The 20,775-nt window shown below is 45.5% G+C and overlaps 1 protein-coding gene across 11 annotated transcripts in view; it reads left to right on the top strand.

Moving 5' to 3' along the window:
• The window catches only part of DENND2A (DENN domain containing 2A), a 97,203-nt gene that overhangs the window by 46,104 nt on the left and 30,324 nt on the right, over positions 1 to 20,775 (top strand). For all 11 annotated transcript variants that reach the window (XR_007518404.1, XM_049893424.1, XM_049893427.1 and 8 more), the window contains 2 exons: positions 14,498 to 14,622; positions 18,166 to 18,287. Coding sequence is in view for 10 of the 11 variants with exons in the window: in XM_049893424.1 (XP_049749381.1) it covers positions 14,498 to 14,622; positions 18,166 to 18,287 (247 nt within the window). In the remaining variant the exon portion in view is untranslated. The remainder of the gene's footprint in view (positions 1 to 14,497; positions 14,623 to 18,165; positions 18,288 to 20,775) is intronic.

A 20,775-nucleotide genomic window follows, 5' to 3' on the forward strand; every position in this document is an offset into this window, starting at 1 on the left:
CAGTATACTCCTCTTTCAGCAGCCAGAGGCATCTTCTAAGAATATAAATCAGATCCTGTCACTCCCACTCAGTATGGTCTGCCAGGTAGGATTCTTGTGGCTGCAAATAACAGAAAACTTTCAAACGAGCTTTTTTTCTTTAAACAAGGAAGTTTAGAGTCTCCTGTGACTGGGAGTCTGGGCCAGGTCAGCTGCAGGGGCTGCGTAGCTGGTTTTTATTGTTAGGCCCCCAAGTGCTTGCTGACTCTTTACATCTTTTGGAAATTTCCTTAACAGCTAGTAAGATGGCTGCTAGGGTAGCTGGAACCGTATGCTTCTCTGTTCTCTTTTAGAAAATGGTAAAATAAAGCTCTCTCTTGCCACCTAAACCTCCTGCAACTTATAATTCTCTTCCTCACAAGGAATTCTTGTTGACAATTTCCTGTACTTTCTTTCAGGAAAATGAACAGTGTACACATTCTCTTCCTCTGTCTAGATGTACGTATGTATGTGGTACTCTTTTTAAAATAAAATCATGCTGTATATACTGCTTTTCACTTAGTGTGTCATTGAGATTTTTCAGTGTTAGCACATTCCTTTTTTAGCTGCCACGTTCTTTACACCACATGGGTAAACCATATTTTATTTAGCCATTCCCTACTGATGGATACTTAGGTTTTTCCCAGTTTTCAAGTAATGCTGTAATGGAAGAGAGGGCTCTAGAGCCGAGTACTTACTAGCTGTGTGATGCTGGACAAGCCAGTGTTGTCTTGGCATCATTTCATTTATCTGTAAAATGCTGACAGTAATGGTAACCACTCCATAGTGTTGTTGTGAGCATGAAATGAGTTAATATATAGAGACATAAACTCGGAACCTTGCCTGGCGTATAGCAAATGCTCAATAAATGTTAGTGATTGTCTTAGTCTGGTTTCTGTAGAGAAGCAAAACCAGTAAAGCGAACATATATTTACACAGAGAGAGAGAGGGGGAGAATTATATAACGAAAATGGGTCACACAGTTGTAGAGGCTAGAAAGTCCCAAGTCCATGGGTCAGGCATTAGGCTGGGGGCTTCTGACTAAGTAGCTACAGGGGCTGATGAATCCAAGCTCAGCAGGTCAGACAGCAGGATGGTGGCTCAAGTGCTGAGAACTGGAGGTCAGATGATGACGAGCTGAATGCAGGATCCAGAGCAGAGCAAAAGCCAGTGAGCTTTCCCAGAAAGTCCATATATATTAGATGCAGGCCCCATCCCCAAGGAAACTCCGTTTCAACTGACCTCATCATGGAGGACATTACATTATATCAGGCCTCATTATGGAGGTAATTACATCATTACATATCTGCGAAACTACATCCTAACTGCCAAACCACTGAGAATCATGGCCCAGCCAAGTTGACACACAACCTTAACCATCACAGTGGTTATTATTGTTATTATTTTGGCTCTGTTCTGTTTCATTAGTTGGGGTGCCTATTTCTTTTCCGGGACCAAACTGTTTAAATTATTTTAACCTCCTAATATGTTTTGGAAACCCTGGTGGTGTAGTGGTTAAGAGCTATGGCTGCTAACCCAAAGGTCACAGTTCAAATCCACAAGACCCTCCTTGGAAACCCTATGGGGCAGTTCTACTCTGTCTATAGAGTAGTTACGAGTCAGAATCAAGTTGATGGAAATGTTTGTTTTTTTTTTTTTAAATATGTTTTAATAAGTAGTAAAGCTTATATATATATTATGAAGTTAAAATAATTTAACCAGTTTGGTATGTTTTAATGTGTAGCAAAGTTTACAGCCTCGAAGTGTCTGCCAGTTTGTCGTACTGTGGGGGCTTACGTGTTGCTGTGTTGCTGGAAGCTATGCCACTGGTACTCAGATATCAACAAGGTCACCCATGGCAGACAGGTTTCAGCTGAGCTTCCAGACTAAGACAGACTAGGAAGAAGGACCCAGTGGTCTACTTCTGAAAAGAATTAGCCAGTGAAAATCTTATGAATAGCAGCAGCAGAACATTGTCTGATATAGTGCCAGAAGGTGAGCCCGGTACTCAAAAGACGACTAGGGAAGAGCTTAATGATGTGGATGGAGTCAAGCTTTCAGGACCATCATTTGCTGATGTGGCATGACTCAAAATGAGAAGAAACAGCTGCAAATACCATTAATAATTGGAACCTGGAATGTATGAAGTATGAATCTAGAAAAGTTGGAAATCATCAAAAAATGAATTGGAACGCATAAACATCAATATCCTAGGCGTTAGTGAGTTCACATGGACTGGTATTGGCCATTTTGAATCGGGCAATCATATGGTCTACTATCTGGGAATGACGGCGTGAAGAGGAGGAATGGCATTGCATTCACTGTTAAAAAGAACATTTCAAGATCTATCCTGACATACAATGCTGTCAATGATAGAATAATATCCATACACCTACAAGGAAGACCGGTTAATACAGCTATTATTCAAATTTACACACCAGCCACTAAGGCCACAGATGAAGAAACTGAAGTTTTTACCAGTTTCTGCAGTCGGAAATTGATCAAACATGCACATAGATCAAAGAGGCAGTCGTTTAAAGAGAACAAGGGGATACTGCGTGGTCTAAAGTCAGGAAAGATGTACATCAGGGTTTTATCCTTTCACCATACCTATTGAATCTGTATACTGAGCAAATAATCTGGGACGGTGCACTACATGAAGAAGAACGTGGCATCAGGATTGGAGGAAGACTCATTAACTACCTGCATGCAGATGACACAACCTTGCTTGCTGAAAGTGAAGAGGACTTGAAGCATTTGCTGATGAAGATCAAAGACCACGACAGCCTTCAGAATGGATTACACCTCAACATAAAGAAAAGAAAATCCTCAGAACTGGACCAATAAACATCACTGTGATAAACAGAAAAGATGGAAGTTCTCAAGGCTGTCGTTTTACTTGGATCCACAGTCAACACCCACAGAAGCAGCAGTCAAGAAATCAAAAGACGTATCGTGTTGGGCAAATCTTCTGCGAAAGGCCTCTTTAAAATATTGAAAAGCAAAGATGTCACCTTGAAGACTAGGGTGCGCCAACCCAAGCCAGGGTATTTTCAATCCCATCATATGCATGCGAAAGCTGGACAATGAATATAGAAGAGCGAATAAGAATTTATGCCTTTGAATTGTGGTGCTAGTGAAGAATATTGAATATAGCATGGACTGCCAAAAGAATGAATCAGTCTGTCTTGGAAGAAGTGCAACCAGAATGCTCCTTAGAAGAAAGGATGGCGAGACTGTCTTACATACTTTGGACATATTATCAGGTGGGATCAGTCCCTGGAGAAGGATATCATGCTTGGTAAAGTAGAGGGTCAGCAAAAAAGAGAAAGACACTCAACGAGATGGACTGACATAGTGGCTGCAACAGTGGGCTCAAGCTGTAACAACAACTGTGAGCATGGTGCAGGACTGGGCAGTGTTTTGTTCTATATAGTACATAAGGGTGGCTATGAGTTGGAACCGACACGACGGCACCTAACAACAACAACAAAGCTTACAGAAATTTCTTATTGTTGCTAATAACCAATCAGTTGTTTTCTCTTGGACTTCATGTATATACTGTCATGTCATCTGCAAAAAGAAGAAAAATGATCGTATCGTCTCCTTTGTAATGGTTATAAATCTCTCATTTACTTTTTCAGAATTTTCTTGACTATTCTTGCATGCATTTTTTACATGTTCTGTATATTCCTGTATCAAATTTTACACACACAAAATACAATAGAATTTAATTGAGATTGTATGGGGTTTATTTTTACTCCTAAGTATTTTATCTTTTTGTTGCAATTGTTAATGCAATCTTTTTTCTCATTTAAATATCTTTATAAATTGGAAAGCTATTTATTTTTGTATATTTTTTTGGCATCATCTTAAGGAAATTTCTCATTGCTTCTAGTCTGTCAGTTGATTTTCTTGGATTTCCTATGCATATAATCTTTCTTTCTCTTGGGGCCCCAGTAGCTGTGGTAACGAAACAGTGGTTAAATGTTTGGCTGCTAACCAAAAGATCGGCAGTTCGAATCCACCCAGCTGCTTTACTTCTTGGGAACCCTACAGGGCAGTTCCACTCTGTCCTATAGGATTGCTATGAGTTGGAATCGACTCAGCGGCAGTGGGTTTGGTTTTATTTCTTGTACCTAATTGTACTGGCAGATACTTTCAGAACTGTGTTAAATCGTAGTACGGGCGGCAGTTTGCAGCCTTAGCTCACTCTGACTTTGATGGCGGTGCTTCTCGGGTTTCATGCTCAAACATCTTGTTGGAAATGTGTTTCTGTTTTGTCGAGGTAGTATCCATTTGTATTTCTTTTTTTACTAAGAGTTTTAGAAATTAAGAGTGGATGTTGGTTTTTGTCAAATTACTTCTTGCCAACTCTGTATGACCCAGGGTTTCAAACCAGAAAGAACCAGCTTAAACCCCTGCTGAGAATTTACGTTTCTACCCCCAGATAAACTGAATCAGAACCTTCATTTTAACAGGATCCCCAGGTGATGCTGTGTATAATAGATTTTGAGACCTGCTGCTCTACTCTTGGTTCTCAGAACTGGTCCCTAACCAGCAGCATCAGTATCACCTGGAAACTGGATAGAAATGCAAATTATCGGCAGGGGTGTGAACCGGTCTGAAACCCTGATATGATCACATGGTTCTCCTCTGACTTATTAATAGTTAATATATGATATCCTAATATTAATCTGGAGACCCTGGGTGGTGCAAACAGTTAATGTGCTTAGATGCTAACCGAAAGGTTGGAGGTTCAAGTCCACCCAGAGGCTCCTCAGAAGAAAGGCCTGGCACTCTGCTTGCGAAAAACCAGCCATTGAAAACCCTGTGGAGCGCAGTTCTGCTCTGATGCGCGTGGGGTGGCCGTGAGTCCGGACTGACGTGACAGCCACTGGTTCTGGTTTACTGTAAACGTCCTTACATTTTTAGGAAGAATTACCGTTTGGTGATGGGTTATCATCCTTTTAACGTACTGCTAAATTCAATTTGCTAAAATTTTACGTAAGACTTTTGTATCAGTATTCCATAAATGGAACTGGTCTGTACTCTGCTTTTCTTGTGCTGTCTCTTACCAGGCGTTGGCCCCAGTGTTAGTCAGGTGTCCATCTTTCTGTGTGTTCTGGGGAAGTGTGATCCCCTATCTTCAGTTCCAAGTCCTCTCCCAAACCAGTGCCTGAACACAGGTCCCTGGATACTCTTGTGGCTTGTCTGCCCTGTCTGTAGCATTTCTGCCATGGCAGCCTTTCCACGTCCTTCTGGACTGTTCCTCCAAGAAGCCCTACTCTCCCAGGGGCAGGCCGGTTCTGGGAAATAGGAGTCCTTCATCTGTGTCCTTGCTGGGCTGCAAGACCAACCTGTGAAGTTATTCCCATTATCTTTTCTCTCCCAGGCACTATCTGCTCTTGTCAGTCTTCCAGTACTTTCTTTAAAACCAGCTAACATTACTTAGTTTCTGTCCAAAGATGAATTTTTTCTTGGCTGGTTTGCATGTGGTTACATCAGCTGGGTTTTAAGGGTTTTGGCTGTGGGTTTTTCATTTCGTGTTGCTTAGACTAGTACAATAGGGGTGACTGGGGCAGATTCTAACTGGTTCGGTCACGGTTGATGAAGTGAAACCAGAAGAGAGCCAAATTTTTACAATTTGGATAATCCGAAGAGGTAACCGGAATGGGAAAAATTACAGGTCAAAGCCCTGGAACGACAGACTCGAAAGAGGCGTAGTGAGCCCTTTCAGGAGACGACGCAGGAGACTGGATTATCGGCAGGACTGTGGAGAGCGACACATTCAAAGTGGCGCATTCGCCACCGTCTCTGAGCAGGGCAGTGCTGTTTCCAACACTGTCGGGCCGGAGATTTGGTGGCTATGCAACGTATACTCTTTGTTTTCTAAGAGGGAGATTAGGTTTCTGGCAGGGCTTTAACCTGTAGTTTGTCTTGTTCCAGTTACCATTCTGGTTCATCCAATTTTTAATAATCCAGGTCTGTTCCGATTTCACTTCCTTGGCCATAACTGAACTGGGAAGAACCGGTTCGAAGCCCTGGTAAGGGGAAGAAGTTCACTTTCTACTCTCAAAAAAATTAAGTATGTTCTTTATTGTAGTCCTATCTCTTAAAATTTTGTCTCAACCCCAAATTTGGCAGACTTGCCGCCCTCTCTGAGTCAGGGAATCCAAGCTAAGCCACGGCTGAAGAAAGAAATGATTAAGGATTTTGAGGTTTTAAAGGTTTGGGATTACATGGCCAAGCTGTGCACTTTAGAGACGGCTCCAGCTTATTTTCACAGGCCAATTAGTCCACCTCCATAGAGCCCACCGGTGGACTCAGATCCTCAGCTTGAGAAAATGTGTTTTTCTTTTTCTTTGCTTTCTCTCTCATTTCCCTTCCCCCTTACCCCTTTTTCTCCTTCTCTTCTTTCCTCCTGTCCCCTCCTCCTCCTCTTTTTGTCTTCGTTCGTTCTCCTTTTTTCATTTCTCTGAAGCCCCAGGAAATGAAATGCAAGGGCTTCTGCCTTCAGTCCTAAAATGGAAGATGAGAAGCCCTCATATGTCAGGAAATTCCAAAGATAAGGTTCCTCCCGCAGCACTAACTTGGCTGTGCAGGTTTTATGGCATTCATGTGATAACTGGCAGGAATGCCTGACGACCAGCATTTAACAAGAACAGTTATTATTTTTTAATGTAAGCAGCATCTTCGAGTCCACATGTATCTACTTACTCAAAATGTTTCGACCAAATTCAGGTTTTTAATTTCAGTATCATTTGATTGTGTGACAGAGTTTTTAGGTCTTTATGAAACCAAATAAGTAATTGACCAAAATTTCAACTTTTCAACTGATTGTTTTGGGACCATACAGGTTCAGCTTCTCCTTGGGGCTTTCATGTAAGAATTCCAGAACTTTGTGAGGACACGAAACCTCGTTCATTATGTGGCTGCCAAACATACTGTACAATTCCAGAATTCCCGTCTTCTCTAGGACTGACAGGAATCCCCATAGCTCCGTGGCAGGCAGCGCCCCCAGCTACCATCTCATAATGGTCAGGTTAACTTAGCTGCCGTGCTGTGGTCTGTCCTGTCACTGCAAGCCTGTCTCAGCCACCCTGATGTCTCTGAGGCACCACTGAAGTCCATGTTTAAAAACCACTTGACTGTCTCACACTTACCTGCTCCCTTTCCACTCTGCGCTGGGTCCCAGCTGGCTGCATCCCCTGGGTGGGAAGTAGGGCCCATCAGAAGTCCTGAGCCATTCTGGCCTTGGAGAGGGAACAGATTAACAAACAGGGAAAAAAATAATCTGCCAGCTCCCCTAAGCCAGGGACTCAGGGCAGAAAGAGCTCCTTTGCTTAGGCACAGGCATAAGCAGTCCACAGACTTTGAAGGCCTTTTAGCCCTGCATAGACCTGTGTGGTCCCATTTCAACAGCATAGGCCCCATTAGCACAGTACGACAGGGTGTGTAGCTGAAGTCTAACTTCAACTGTTACAGCTATATGGTAGAGAGGCAGGTTTGTGATATTTCACACGGCTCTGCCTATTATAAAGCAGGGCCCTCATCTGCCCCCATCAGGGGCCTGAAGACTGGTGGCTCCACCCATGCCACATAGCCACCCACGACAAGGGTCCAGGAATAAGTGGTGCCTCCCAGTCCTTACAGCCAACAGCATTGTGTGCCCGTTGTCCAGCTGTAAAACCCACCCACCTACGCATTCTAGGGAACAGGGACACGCTTTCCTCACAGACACTCTGGTGGTTATCAGCCCACTGCCTTGTTCAGCTCATAACCCCCTGCTATAGCCAGATACCTGTGCCTACACCAATCACCCCTGCTCATCTAGGACTTTAGGTGAGAGGCTGCACCACACACTTGGTGACCAACTACCTGGACACCTGAGCTGAATCCATACAAGAAAAATAAACAGACTCCTGGGCTCACATACCTAGTAACAGCTCTAACCACCTGGTGACAGGCTGTTAGAGCTTCAAAGGTGCCAATAATCAAACTGTCTGACTTGAGCAGCCTATTTGGGCATATCAAACCAAAACAAAACAAGAAGCTAGGACACAGTAAGCAAACGTAAAATAAATAACTACAATAACTTATTGATGGCCCGGAGACAACAGTCAATATCGAATCACACAAAGAGGCAGACCACTATGGCTTGCGCAAGCTCCCAAAACAAAGAATCAAGAAATTTTCCAGATGAAGAGAACTCCCTGGAATTACTGGAGGTAGAATACAAAAGATTAATTAAGTAGGACATTTCCAGATAAACAGAAGTTTAGGGAATTTGCAAAAACCAAACCAAAATTGTAAGAAATACTAAAGGGAGTCCTCCGGTTAGAAAATCAATAACATAACAACCCAGTATTAGAACACAGGACAGAGCAACCAGATATCAACCCAGATAGGGAAATCACAAAAATAAGTCAAAGCTAAAATGCTCAAAACAGGGAAAAAGAGATGTCATTATGTAAAAGTTGACAACATTAAAACAAAAAAGAGGGACCGAAAAATGTCGTCATAGATCTTGCACATGGAGAGGAAGTCAAGGCTATATAAAGAAATAAAAGATTGGTTTAAACTTTAAAAAATAGGGGTAAATATTAAGGTAATCACAAAGGAAACTAACAATCCTACACATCAAAATAAAAAACAAGAAAAAACATAAAGACTCAGCAAATACAAAACCAACAACAATGAAAAAGAGGAAAAGAAAATATGTAAAGAAAAACAGAAAATTAAGTGGAACAAAGAAACTGTCAACAACACACACACAAAAAAAGACATCAAAATGACACCACTAAACTCATACCTGTCAATAATTAAGCTGAATGTAAATGGACTAAACGCACCAATAGAGAGTGGCAGAATGGAATAAAAAAACGCGATCCGTCTATATGCTGCCTACAAGAGACACACCTTAAAGACACAAACTACAACTCAAAGGATGGAAAAAATATATCAAGCAAACAACAATCAAAAGAGAGCAGGAGTGGCAATATTAATTTCTGACAAAATAGACTTTGAAGTAAAATCCACCACAAAGGATAAGGAAGGACACTATATAAAGATTAAAGGGACAATATACCAGGAGGATATAACCATGTTAAATATTTATACACCCAATGGTAGGCCTGCAAGATACATAAAACAAACTCTAAGAGCATTGAAAAGTGAGATAGATAGTTCCACAAGTACAGTAGGAGACTTCAACACAACACTTTTGGTGAAGGACAGAACATTTGGAAACAAGCTCAATAAATATACAGGAGATCTAAATGCCACAATCAACCGACTTGAGCTCATAGACGTACACAGAACACTCCTCCCAACAGCAGCCAAGTATACTTTCTTTTCCAATGCACATGGAACATTCTCCAGAATAGACCACATATTAGGTCATAAAGCAAGCCTTGGCAGAATCCAAAACATCGACATATTACAGAGCATCTTTTCTGACCATAAAGCCGTAAAAGTAGAAATCAGTAACAGAAAAGGCAAGAAAAAAATCAAACACATGGAAACTGAACAACACCTTGCTCCAAAACTATTGGGTTATAGGAGAAATTAAGGACAGAATAAAGAGATTCATAAAACCAAATGAAAATGAAAACACTTCCTACTAGAACCTTTGGGACACAGCAAAAGCTGTGCTCAGAAGTCAATTTATAGCAATAAATGCACACATCCAAAAAGAAAAAAGGGCCCAAATCAAAGAGTTAACCCTACAACTTGAACGAATAGAGAATAGCAAAAGAAGTCCTTGGGCACCAGAAAAAAGCAAATAAAAAAAATTAGAGCAGAATTAATGAAATAGAGAACAGAAAAACAATTGAGAGAGTTAACAAGACCAAAAGCTGGTTCTCTGAAAAGATCAACAAAATCGATAAACCATTGGCCAAACTGACAGAAGAAAAACAGGAGAGGAAGCAAATAACCCGAATAAGAAATGAGCTGGGCGATATCACAACAGACCCAACTGAAATTAAAAGAGTCCTAACAGGATACTATGAAAAACTGCACTCTAACAAATTTGAAAACTTGGAGGAAATGGACAAATTTCTAGAAACACACTACCTACCTAAACTAACACAAAGGTAAAACGACTAAATAAACCTATAACAAAAGAAGAGATCAAAAAGGTAATTAAAAACCTCCCAACAAAAACCCCTTGATCTTTACAGAATACGTTTGAATCTTTCAAAGGGCTAGAAGGTTTGATTAACTTGAGGTTTAGAGCAAGAGCTACTTTGAAAGTTGCTGAGAAGTTTGACTCAGTAAGTATCTTATTTCTATCACGGTTGCTTTGGAGACCCAAGAGATGGGGGTGGGGGAGGAGGCTGCTAGTTTGTATTAGAAGAGTGTTGGCAGATCTGGTTTCTTGTTGAATTTCAGACAGAATGATGTACAAAGATAGTTTTTCCTTCTGGCATTTCTATTTTGGATCCAGAAGCCCCACGTGGGGCGTCCTACCAGTCGATGGAGCAGATACCTGGTAACAGTACTCGATTCTCCCCGTAGCGCCTGACTCCAAACACCAGGGAGGCGTGCCTTCCCCGTGGGGGCCCTCCTCGTGTGGGGGCATGGGCAGGGGCTCCTGGTGGATGAAGGGAGCCAGAGCCTGGCACCCCTGGTTTCTTCGCTAGAAAAAAAACCTCCCTTTCCTACGGGAATAGTGTTTTTTAAAAATAGCTTTATGGAGAGAGAATTCACAAACCATACAGTTCACCGTTTAAAGTGTGTGATTCGGTGGCTTTTGGTCACCATCACCACAGTCAGTTTTAGTACGCTTTATCCCCTCAAAAGGAAAAAACGAAACCTCATTTCAGCTTTGACTCCCCTGTTGTCTCCTGCCAGCTCTAATCTGCTTTCTGCCTCTTAGATTTCCCTCTTCTAGACTTTCATGTGAATGGAGTCAAAGGTATGTGACCCTTTGTGACTGGCCTCTTTCTCTTAGCTTAACGTCTTCAAGGTTCATCCATATCCTAGAATGTACAAGAACTTCATTTCTTTTTATGTCTGAATAACATCCCATTGTAGGTGTGTACCACATTTTGTTCCTCCGTTATCAGTTGACGGACGCTTGGGTTGTTCCCACGTTTTGGCTGTTGTAAATAACCCAGCTGTGAACATTATTGTACACATTTCTGTGTGGACATTCTGAGTGGTGTTTTTGGTGGTGGCCAGGTCCCAAGGCTATCCCCAGAATGTTTGTTTAACCCATAGTTGAAATAATTCTGGGGCAATATATCCCAAACAACTGACTAAAAATTCAACCTTGGAATCCAATTGTTTTATTTTTTAACCTGAAGGAGGGATAAATTATAAGCAGTAAATGTTAAAACCACTGTCTTAGGGTTCCCTAAAGAAACAAAACCAGTGAAGTATATATGTATGTGTGTATATATAGAGAGAGAAAGAGAGAGATTTCTCAAGTAAATGGCTCACACGGCTGTAGAGGCTGGCAGGTCCCAAGTCTGTGGATCAGGTGTCAGGCATCAGGCTGAGGTGAGACCGACTCATTTAGCTGCAGGGGCTGATAACCCAGGATCCACAGGTCAGACAGCAGGCAGCTGGCTCGCTGCTGCGAAGGCTGATGAATCCGACATTGGCAGGTAAGATGGCAGGCTGCTGGCCCAAGTCCCAAGAGCCTGAGGTCTGATGCTGACAAGCCAAATGCAGGATCCAGAGCAGAGCAAAAGCCAGTCAGCTTTGCCAGAAAGTCCACTTACATTGGGTGGAAGCCACACCCCCAGGGAAACTCCCTTTCAGCTGACTGGCTAGTCACAGCAGATCCCGTCATGGAGGTGATTACGTTAGATCTCCCACGGAGGTGTCTCCTACGGAGGTGATTACATCGTTATATGGCTGCAACGCTGCGTCATAACTACCAAACCACTGAGCATCATGGCCCAGCCAGATTGACGCACAACCTTAACAATCACAACCACCTTTTAAGATATCCATTCATTTATGCAAGAGTGCCTACTTAGTGTTAGACATGGAATAATGTGCCAATGAGCTAGAAGGAGTGAAAATTTGCCCTGGTTGTAGCAGTCTGGGCTGCTCTAAGTACCACAAACTGAAATTTATTGTCTCACGGTTCTAGAGGCTAGAAGTCCAAATTCAGGATGGACTCTCCCAGCTTCTGGTGGCTCCAAGCATTCCTTGGCTTGCAGCTGCAGCCTAGCTCTGCTTCTGCCTCATCTTTCCTCTATGTCTTTTTGCCTCTGTGTCTCTTCTCCTCTCCCAAAAGGACATCACTCAGATGGGGCCCTACTCCAGCATGACCTCGTGTTAACTGGTAACATCTTCAGAGACCCTATTTACAGACAAGCTCACGTAACATTCACAGGTCCTGGAGTTAGAACTTAAACATATCTTGTTAGGGGGCACAATTCAACCCATGACACTCGTGGAACTTACAGACTCATAATAGTTAGAGTTGCACATCTGGGTATGTAGTCTGCCCCGCTGAGTGCTGTGAGGGGGCCTGCGTGCAATGGGAATGCTGCGCAGGGATCTCTAGCCCGCTGTGGGAACAAGGCAAGTTCTGTGAGGAAGTGATGTTCAGGCAGAAAACCATTATTTATTTTGCCAGAGTATTTGTCAAACGGTGTCCTAAATAACAGCTTCGTTTCTGTACCAAGGTGTTGGTTTTCAGATGACTAATTAATTCATATAGAAAGTCCCTGGGTGGTGCAAATGGTTAACACATTCGGCTACTAACCGAAAGGTCAGAGGTCAAGTTCACCCAGAGGCACCTTGAGGGCCTGACGATCTACTTCTGAAAAGTCAGCCTTTCAAAACCGTGTTGTGTGTGTGTGTGTGCACGCGCTGGATGAATGTTGGCATGGCAAGCTGACGGACGGTGGATTGACTCAGTCAGCCCTTACTGAACCCTGAGCATTGTGACTTGCACAAAGGTCCGATGAGCATCTGTTACGTAACTAACCAGTAGCACCATGACAGGACTGGGAACAGCTAACGTTTACTGAGTGCTTACAAGGTACCAAGGACTGCAGTGGACACTTCATAAACATTACCTTTCTATTCTTCACACAATCCCAAGACAGTTACTACTGTACGAGTCAAGACACTGAAGTTCAGGCCAGTTAGGTGGCTCATCTTAGGTTGAAGGGTTGCTTGTGATTGAAAGATCTGGGACAGGCGTGTTGGAGCCTAGCGCTGGTTGTGTCTGGTGGCACACCAGGAGGGTGCCTTCCCCGGGGGCTGCAGGGAGCCTGAGCGTGTACACATTTCTAAGTAGTCAGCCACAGCTACCTCACACTTAGCACATGCGGGCACATCACACTTCCTAGCCATGTGGGGACAATGAGAGAAAGAAGAGCCATCACCATCTGGACCCCAAGTTAGAGCCAACTCAGAGGATGTGCCCTGGGGAATGTGGGGAACTATGTTCAAGGAATACCCAGGTTTGCTCAGAAGAAACTCCTGACAAATCTGCATGAGGTGGGAGGTGAGCCTGGGAGCCTGATGGGCCGGGCTCTCTGCCCCCACCAGGGGAAATGGGGGTTACTTCCAAGAAGGAGGGGGAGAGACAGGAGGTAGGAGGTGGGGTGGGCCTGTGAGGTGACTGGTACTTTGTGTGCTCCGTGGTATGACCTGCCTTATGACCTCCCAAATTTTCAGTGAAGTTATAAAAACCTTAGGGAGCACAGTTCTACTCTGACACAACTGGGGTTGCCATGAGTCAGTCAACTGGACAACAACTGGCTATGGTTGGTTATTTGGTTGGTATAAACACCATAGAAATTTAAGGTGAATGGATTTTTTTGGTGGTAGTTGGAGAAGGGGCTGGGCTTCACATTAGAATCGGTACCAGGGGAACAGGAACAGCCCGTGCGGATGGAGAGGAGGGCTAAGAGAGCCACCGGACATGCTGGGTCACGTGGTTGACCAGATGGCTGAGGGGCGGGGACGGGGGTCAGTTGTCTCAGCTGGCTCTTGGGTTTTATAGAGCTAATAACCACTTGGGTGAAGGAAAGGCGAGGGGCCCAGCTTCTGGCCTACCCTGAACTCGCCACCACTGCACCTTTCTGATATTAATTGTGCTCCGTGCATGTTGAAAAAATCTGAAAAGTCCAGAAAGTAAAAGGGAGAAGAAGCACCCGTCATCCCCCAGTCCTGAGGTGGCCGCTGTGTGTTTCATTTTCTTTCCTCCTTTTTATTTTCTACGCATACGTTTTCTCTTTGCTTACAAAGCTGGGATTGTACTTTATGTATACACTTGACTGTTTTTACCAGCACACCAGCGTAAGCATCCTCGCAAGTAAAAGCCACACTTCTCGTTCAGGCATCCCCCGCCTTCTTCCAAACAACAGCCTGATTGCAGTAATAGAAATGTTTGCAAGAAACGGGGGTGGGGGTTGGTGGGGGTTTTTGGGGTATTTATTCCCTGACCCAGCCTGATTTGATCGGGCTTCTTGTTTTTTTCCCATCTTGCACAACCCAGGAAGTCCTATGAGTTCGAGGACTTGGTGCAGTCCTCAGAGAGCAGCACGGTGGACTGGTACGCCCAGTCGAAGCTGGAGCTCACACGCACTTTATCGGAGGAGAACGTCTACGAGGACATTCTGGGTGAGAGGCCAGCGGGCTGCGCCTGGGGGGAGGGGGAGACGGGCAGACACAAACGCACACGCCAGACCCTCGCAGAGATATCCGCAGATGGAGAGACAGCAGCAGACACCAGCCTTAAAGACGTGTGCACACGCCCAGGAGTGGGAGGCTAAATAGCGGGGTGGAAGTGTGCATCTTGGTGGGACATGTGAAGACAGTCCGGGCAGGGAAGGGAAGGGCTGCCAGGAACTCCAGAGAGGCAGTTAGTGTGGTGGGGAGTAGGGGAGACCTGCCTTCCATTAGCTGTGGGATGTTGAGCCAGGGGCTTCACCTCTCTGAACCTCAGTCTTCTGCCTGCCTACTGAGGACGCTGATAGCAGGGTGGTTTAAGGGCTGGAGAGAATGATATGTAAAGTACATGCCTTATAACAGACTCCCAACAAAGTGTAGGGATTCCCGAGTGGAAGAAACCACTAATGCCCGGCACCATCTCAGAACCGTAGGACCATGGAACTAACAGGGCAACAACATTCAGACGAAAACGAACGTCTGTCATTGAAAAAGCTGCGTCAGCATAGCTCTGGACAGTTCCCTCAGGTTCTGAGGTAGGCCTCAGGTCGACAGGGTCAGCCTGCGTGTGAAATTGGATGAGTTAAGTCCTCTTCAGGAAGACCGGTTTCAGTGAGGCCTGAGTGCAGACAGGTGTCTATCTCTGGAGGATCGAGGAAGAGACCAGGTGGTAAGAGAGGGAAACCCAGGTGTGCACATGTGAGGGGCAGGTAATCATAATGGCAGCAAACACTCTGTCGGAGATTTGAGGCCTGAGGAAGGACATACACTTAGCTGAGCTCCGTGGATCACACTGTAAAAAAAAAGAGAAACAGCTGCCATGGAGTCGACTCTGACTCATGGTGACCCCACGTGCATCAAAGCAGAACTGTGCTCCACAGGGTTTTCAGTGGGTGATTTTTCGGAAGTAGATTACCAGACCTTTCTTCCGAGGTGCCTCTGGGTGGACTAGAACCTCCACTTGAGGTTAGCAGCTGAGCATGTTCACCATGCGGGCCACCCAGGGACTCTGGTTGCACCATGGGCTCTGAATCGCAGTGTTCAGGCTGCTGAAGATGGGCTCCTGCCCAGGAGTGGGGTCCCAGGCCTACAGGGAGCCTGCACTCTGGGCTTGTCTCAGCATTGGGTATGGGGGTCTTTCTCTTCAGGGAGTAGAACCTGCTCTCATGGGCTGAAAGCACACAGGGGATTTGCTGGCCCCTGCGTCTGGTTTATTATCTCTCAGTGTGGGCTCCATTCTCATCAGGCTCCCCCATGATTCCTCTCCCCCATTGTCGTAGTTATCTAGTGCTACTATAACAGAAATACCACAAGTGGATGGCTTTAACAAAGTAGGCTAAAAGTCCAAACTCAGGGCATCAGCTCCAGGGGAAGGCTTTCTCTCTCTGCCGGTCTTCCCCCAGACTAGGAGCATCTTCATGCAGGGGCCCCGGGTTCAAAGGACGAGTTCTGCTCCCGGCACCGCTTTCTTGGTGGTATGAGGTCCCCACTCACTGCTTGCTTGCCTTTCCTTTTATCTCTTGTAAGATAAAAGGTGGTGCAGGCCACATCCCAGGGAAACTCAGTTTACACTGGATCGGGCATGTGACCTTAGTAAAGGTGTTACAATCCCACCCTTATCCTCTTTAACATAAAATTACAGTCACGAAATGGAGGACAACCACAGAATACTGGGAATCACGACCTAACCAAGTTGACACATATTTTTGGGGGACACAATTCAATTTATGACATTCCACACTTTGGCCCTCCAAAATTCATGTCCTTGATACACGTAAGACACAGTCGCCCCATCATATTATAGCAAAAGTTGTAAATCAGCTCCAGATCCAAAAATCCCTCTTCATCTGTGGAATCTAAAATACAGGTTATCTGCTTCCAAAGGTACAATGGCAGAACAGGTACAAGTCAGACATTTCCATTACAAATAGGAGAAATTGGAGGGAAAGAAGGGATAACAGGCACCAAGCAAGTCAGCAGAACACAGTACACTAGCTCTCAAGGCTTGAAAAAGTTCTCTGAGACCGTTTACACATGGCCCTGCCCTCCAGACTCTAGGTGTTGGCCACACTCCAGATTCCGGATTCCGAGTGGAGGCCCCTCGGCGCTTGGCTTTAGGCACTGCTTTCTAGTCTGAGTGGCGACTCCACCCTCAGAAACACCGGAGGCCGTGGCTCCGCCCTTTTGAGGTAGAGGTCCAGGCCATACCTTTTGAGACTGAGGCAGCTCGGCTTCCTGTGTTTCTTGTCTCTTCAGCTTCTGCTTCCCAGTTTCTTGGCTTTTCGGCCTTTGGGCCTTATGCCCGCATCTGCCCTGCTGGGGCAAGGGTTCCAAAGCTCAGTCGCTCCACCGATAAGTGCCTGGAGGCACCTAACTCTACCAGGAAGCCTCCTGCATACAGGCACTCAGCTCTCTCCCTCCATGGGCGGGCTCCAGCGCTGTCTAGCGCTGGTCTTCTGGTTCTCTTGTTGCCGGTTCGCTGCTGCCTCCGGTCCTCTGCTGCTGTTTCTCACCATCTGTGTCTTCTCAGGTGTTAACACCTCTCCTCACTTCCTTTTGAGTCTTCTATCCATCAGCAGTTTCAAAACCGCTTCCACATTTTAGGTATCTGTTAGAGCAGCACCCCACTCTCCTGGTACCAGATTCTGTCTTAGTCATCTAGTGCTGCTATAACAGAAATACCACAAGTGGATGGCTTTAACAAAGAGAAATTTATTTTTTCACAGTAAAGTAGGCTAGAAGTCCAAATTCAGGGCATCAGCTCCAGGGGAAGGCATTCTCTCTCTATCAGCCTTCTCATCAATCTTCCCCCAGACTAGGAGCTTCTCTGCACAGGGACCCCAGGTCCAAAGGACTCACTCTGCTCCCAGCACTCCTTTCTGGGTGGTACGAGGACCCCTGCTCTCTGCTTGCTACCCTTTCCTTTTATCTCTGGTAAGATGAAAGGTGGTGTAGGCCACACCCCAGGGAAACTTCCTTTACATTGGATCAGAGATGTGACCTGAGTAAGGGTGTTACAATCCCACACTTGTCCTCTTTAACATAAAATTATAATCAAAAAATGGAGGACAACCACAGAATACTGGAAATCATGACCTAACCAAGTTGACACATATTTTGGGGGGACACAGTTCAATCCATGACACTCAAAACTCGGGTTCACTTTGAGTGGACCAGTGTAGGTCCTGTGCCTACCCTCGAAGCTGGGGAATAGCACCCATTGATTGGCTCAGGACATAAGCCCTCCCCTGAGGTGACCCCGAGGCAGGGCTTAGGGGGCAAGAGGGGCTGAACCTCTGAAACTGGGAGTGCAGTTAACCTCTGGTGCTAAGAATGGGAGCCAGGTGGTCACCCACATGAAGAGCAGGGTCCCTCAGAAAGTGAAGGTCGCACCACGGACACGCCCACAGGGCCTGATACAGGGGCCTTAGCTAAGATGGATATGGAAAAATTCCCTAATGTCCCAGGTGACTGACCTATTGCCTTTGATCACAGATCAGCCAATGAAGGAAAGCCTGTATGAGGCTGTTGAGTTACATGGCCACTGCCTGGAGAAGAAGTGCGTCTCGAACTTTCCTGGCTCCCCTGCCTCCTCCATCCCCAACACACCCCTCAAGGTGAGCCCACCAGGAGTGGAGGTGGGAGGGCCTGCATGTGGCTCACGCAGCCTGGAGTTCTGGATGCCCTGGAAGTCCAGGCCACCTCATGGCTGGGCGCTGATGCTTCACCTCGGCTGCCTGAGGTCTGCTGGAACTCCACTGCTCAACACATCTTCCTAGCAGGTCTTCTGGGTCAGAAACTTCCCCAGCCTGGCTAAAAACGGTGGCACACCCATACTCTACAGCTGTTAGAAGGACACACTCTGAGAGGCAAGGCTGGAAGGCATGATGGAGAGCAGTGTACATGGCCATTGGCGGGGCTTTACGTGAAAGAGTACGTGGACAGTCTCATCTATGCCTGTGTGTGTACATGCCTGTCTCTGTAAGGATACCTAAGAATGGGTAAGCAGATGTCTCCCCTCTGTGGAGGGGACCGGAGCAGCGAGGCCAGGGGAGGAGGCCGACTCCCTGTTCAGAGTCTGCTTTGAAACCCCCGGACTTGTACCACGTGCACATACATAACACAGCTGCATTCATGTACGTGGTGATGATATTGACCCCTTGTCTACAGGACCAAGGGCATAGTCCCTTCATAGCCTGGCTTTAAAAGTCCTTCACGACTGGTCCCGGGTCCCCTGTCTTAGTCGCCTAGTGCTGCTCTAGTAGAAATACCACAAGTGGATGGCTTCAACAAGAGAAGTTTATTCTCTTACAGTCCAGTAGGCTAGAAGTCAGAATTCAGGGTGCTGGCTCCAGGGGAAGGCTTTCTCTCTCCGTAAGCTCTGGAGGAAGGTCCTTGCAATCAGTCTTCTCTTGGTCTGGGAGCATCTCTGCTCAGGAACCTCAGGTCCAAAGGATGCACTCTTCTCCCGACACTGCTTTCTTGGTGGTATGAGGTTCCCATGTCTCTCTGCTCGCTTATCTCTTTTGTATCTCAAAAGAGACTGGCTTAAGACACTACCTAATCTTGTAGACCTCATCAAAATAATTGCCACTAATCCATCTTATTGGATTTAATATATTTAGGGAAATCACATCAGATGACAAAATGGTAGACGATCATACAGTCATACAAGGGAATCATGACTAGCCAAGTTGACAGATAGTTTTGGAGGACACAATTCAATTCATGGATCCCCCCCACCCATTACTACTGATCTTCCTCAGTTCCTACAGACAAAAGCCCCCTCTAGGTGAACCTGCTAACCACCCTTCCATTCTTACAGGCCTGGAGCCTGCAAGCCCTTTCTGTCAAGGGCCAGAGAGTAAATATTTCAGGCTTTGTGGCTTGCAGGAGATACGCTGCAGCTACTCAGCCCTGCTGTTGTAGCGGGAAGCAGCCACAGGCAACGTGTGAATGATAAGCGTGGCTGTGTTTAAATAAAACTTGATTGGTGGGCACTGAAATTTTGAATTTTATATCATTTTAATGTGCCCCAAAATGTTATTTATTGTCAACCATTTAAAAATGTGAAAACCATTCTCAGCTCACAAGCTGTAGAATCAGGGGGCAGATGGGCTGTAAGTTGCCGACGCTGTGTGCTGTGTGCTGGGTCGTTTCTGCCTCTGTTCTTGGCTTTTGCTGGACCTCTCTTCCAGCCATGCCCAGATTTCTTCCCTTCTTATTCCCTGTAGCACTCAGTGGGCCAGAGGGTTCATTTCACACCAAATTGTATACTGCCGTGATGTCACTGACACTGTGATTTGAACTGTTTTAAGTCATGTCATGTATCTTAAAAGGAGCCCTGGTGGTGCAGTGGTTAAGCACTTGGCTACTAACCAAAAGGTCAGCGGTTTGAACCCACCATTTGCTCCGTGGGAGGAAGATGTGGCAGTCTGCTTCCGTAAAGATTCCCAAAACCAAACCCATTGCCATCGAGTTGATTCTGACTCACAACTCACAACAACCCTATAGGACTGGGCAGAACAGCCCCATGGGGTTGATCTGCCCTATAGGGTTTCCAAGACTGAAATCTTTATAAAGATTATAAAAAAAAAAAAAGATTATACAGCCTTGGAAAACCCATGGGGCAGTTCTATTCTGTCCTATAGGGTTGCTGTGAGTAGGACTCAATGGTAACAGGTTTTTGGTTTTTAATGTATCTTAAAAAACAAACATCTCCTCACATAAATTTTAAGTTCCTCAAGGTCAGAAATGTGTTCTGTTTCTTTGTGTTTCTCTGTGTCTCCCATTGGCCTAGCAGTCAGTAGTAGTGGTTACACGGTATCTAGTTGTTGGAGAAACTTGGTAAATGAAGCCAAACCCAGCCTGCATGTGTCCGTTGAAGTCCCACTTCAGGGATCTGTCTGCAGTAGGGAAAGACGCCAGCTTCCTCTCAGGGCTCCACGGGGTCACGTGTGCTGGCGGAGAGGGTGGTGCCTTTTGTGCTGGCTCTTCACAAGGCAGTGGTGCTCGACTCTTCCTGGAGATGGTGCAGGCCTAACCTGCCACCAAGGGTGTGTCTTACAGGCCAAACCACTGCTGCAAGGCTTGCCACGCCCAGCT

The sequence above is a fragment of the Elephas maximus genome, chromosome 8 (genome assembly GCF_024166365.1).
Source record: "Elephas maximus indicus isolate mEleMax1 chromosome 8, mEleMax1 primary haplotype, whole genome shotgun sequence".
NCBI classification, from domain to species: domain Eukaryota; kingdom Metazoa; phylum Chordata; class Mammalia; order Proboscidea; family Elephantidae; genus Elephas; species Elephas maximus.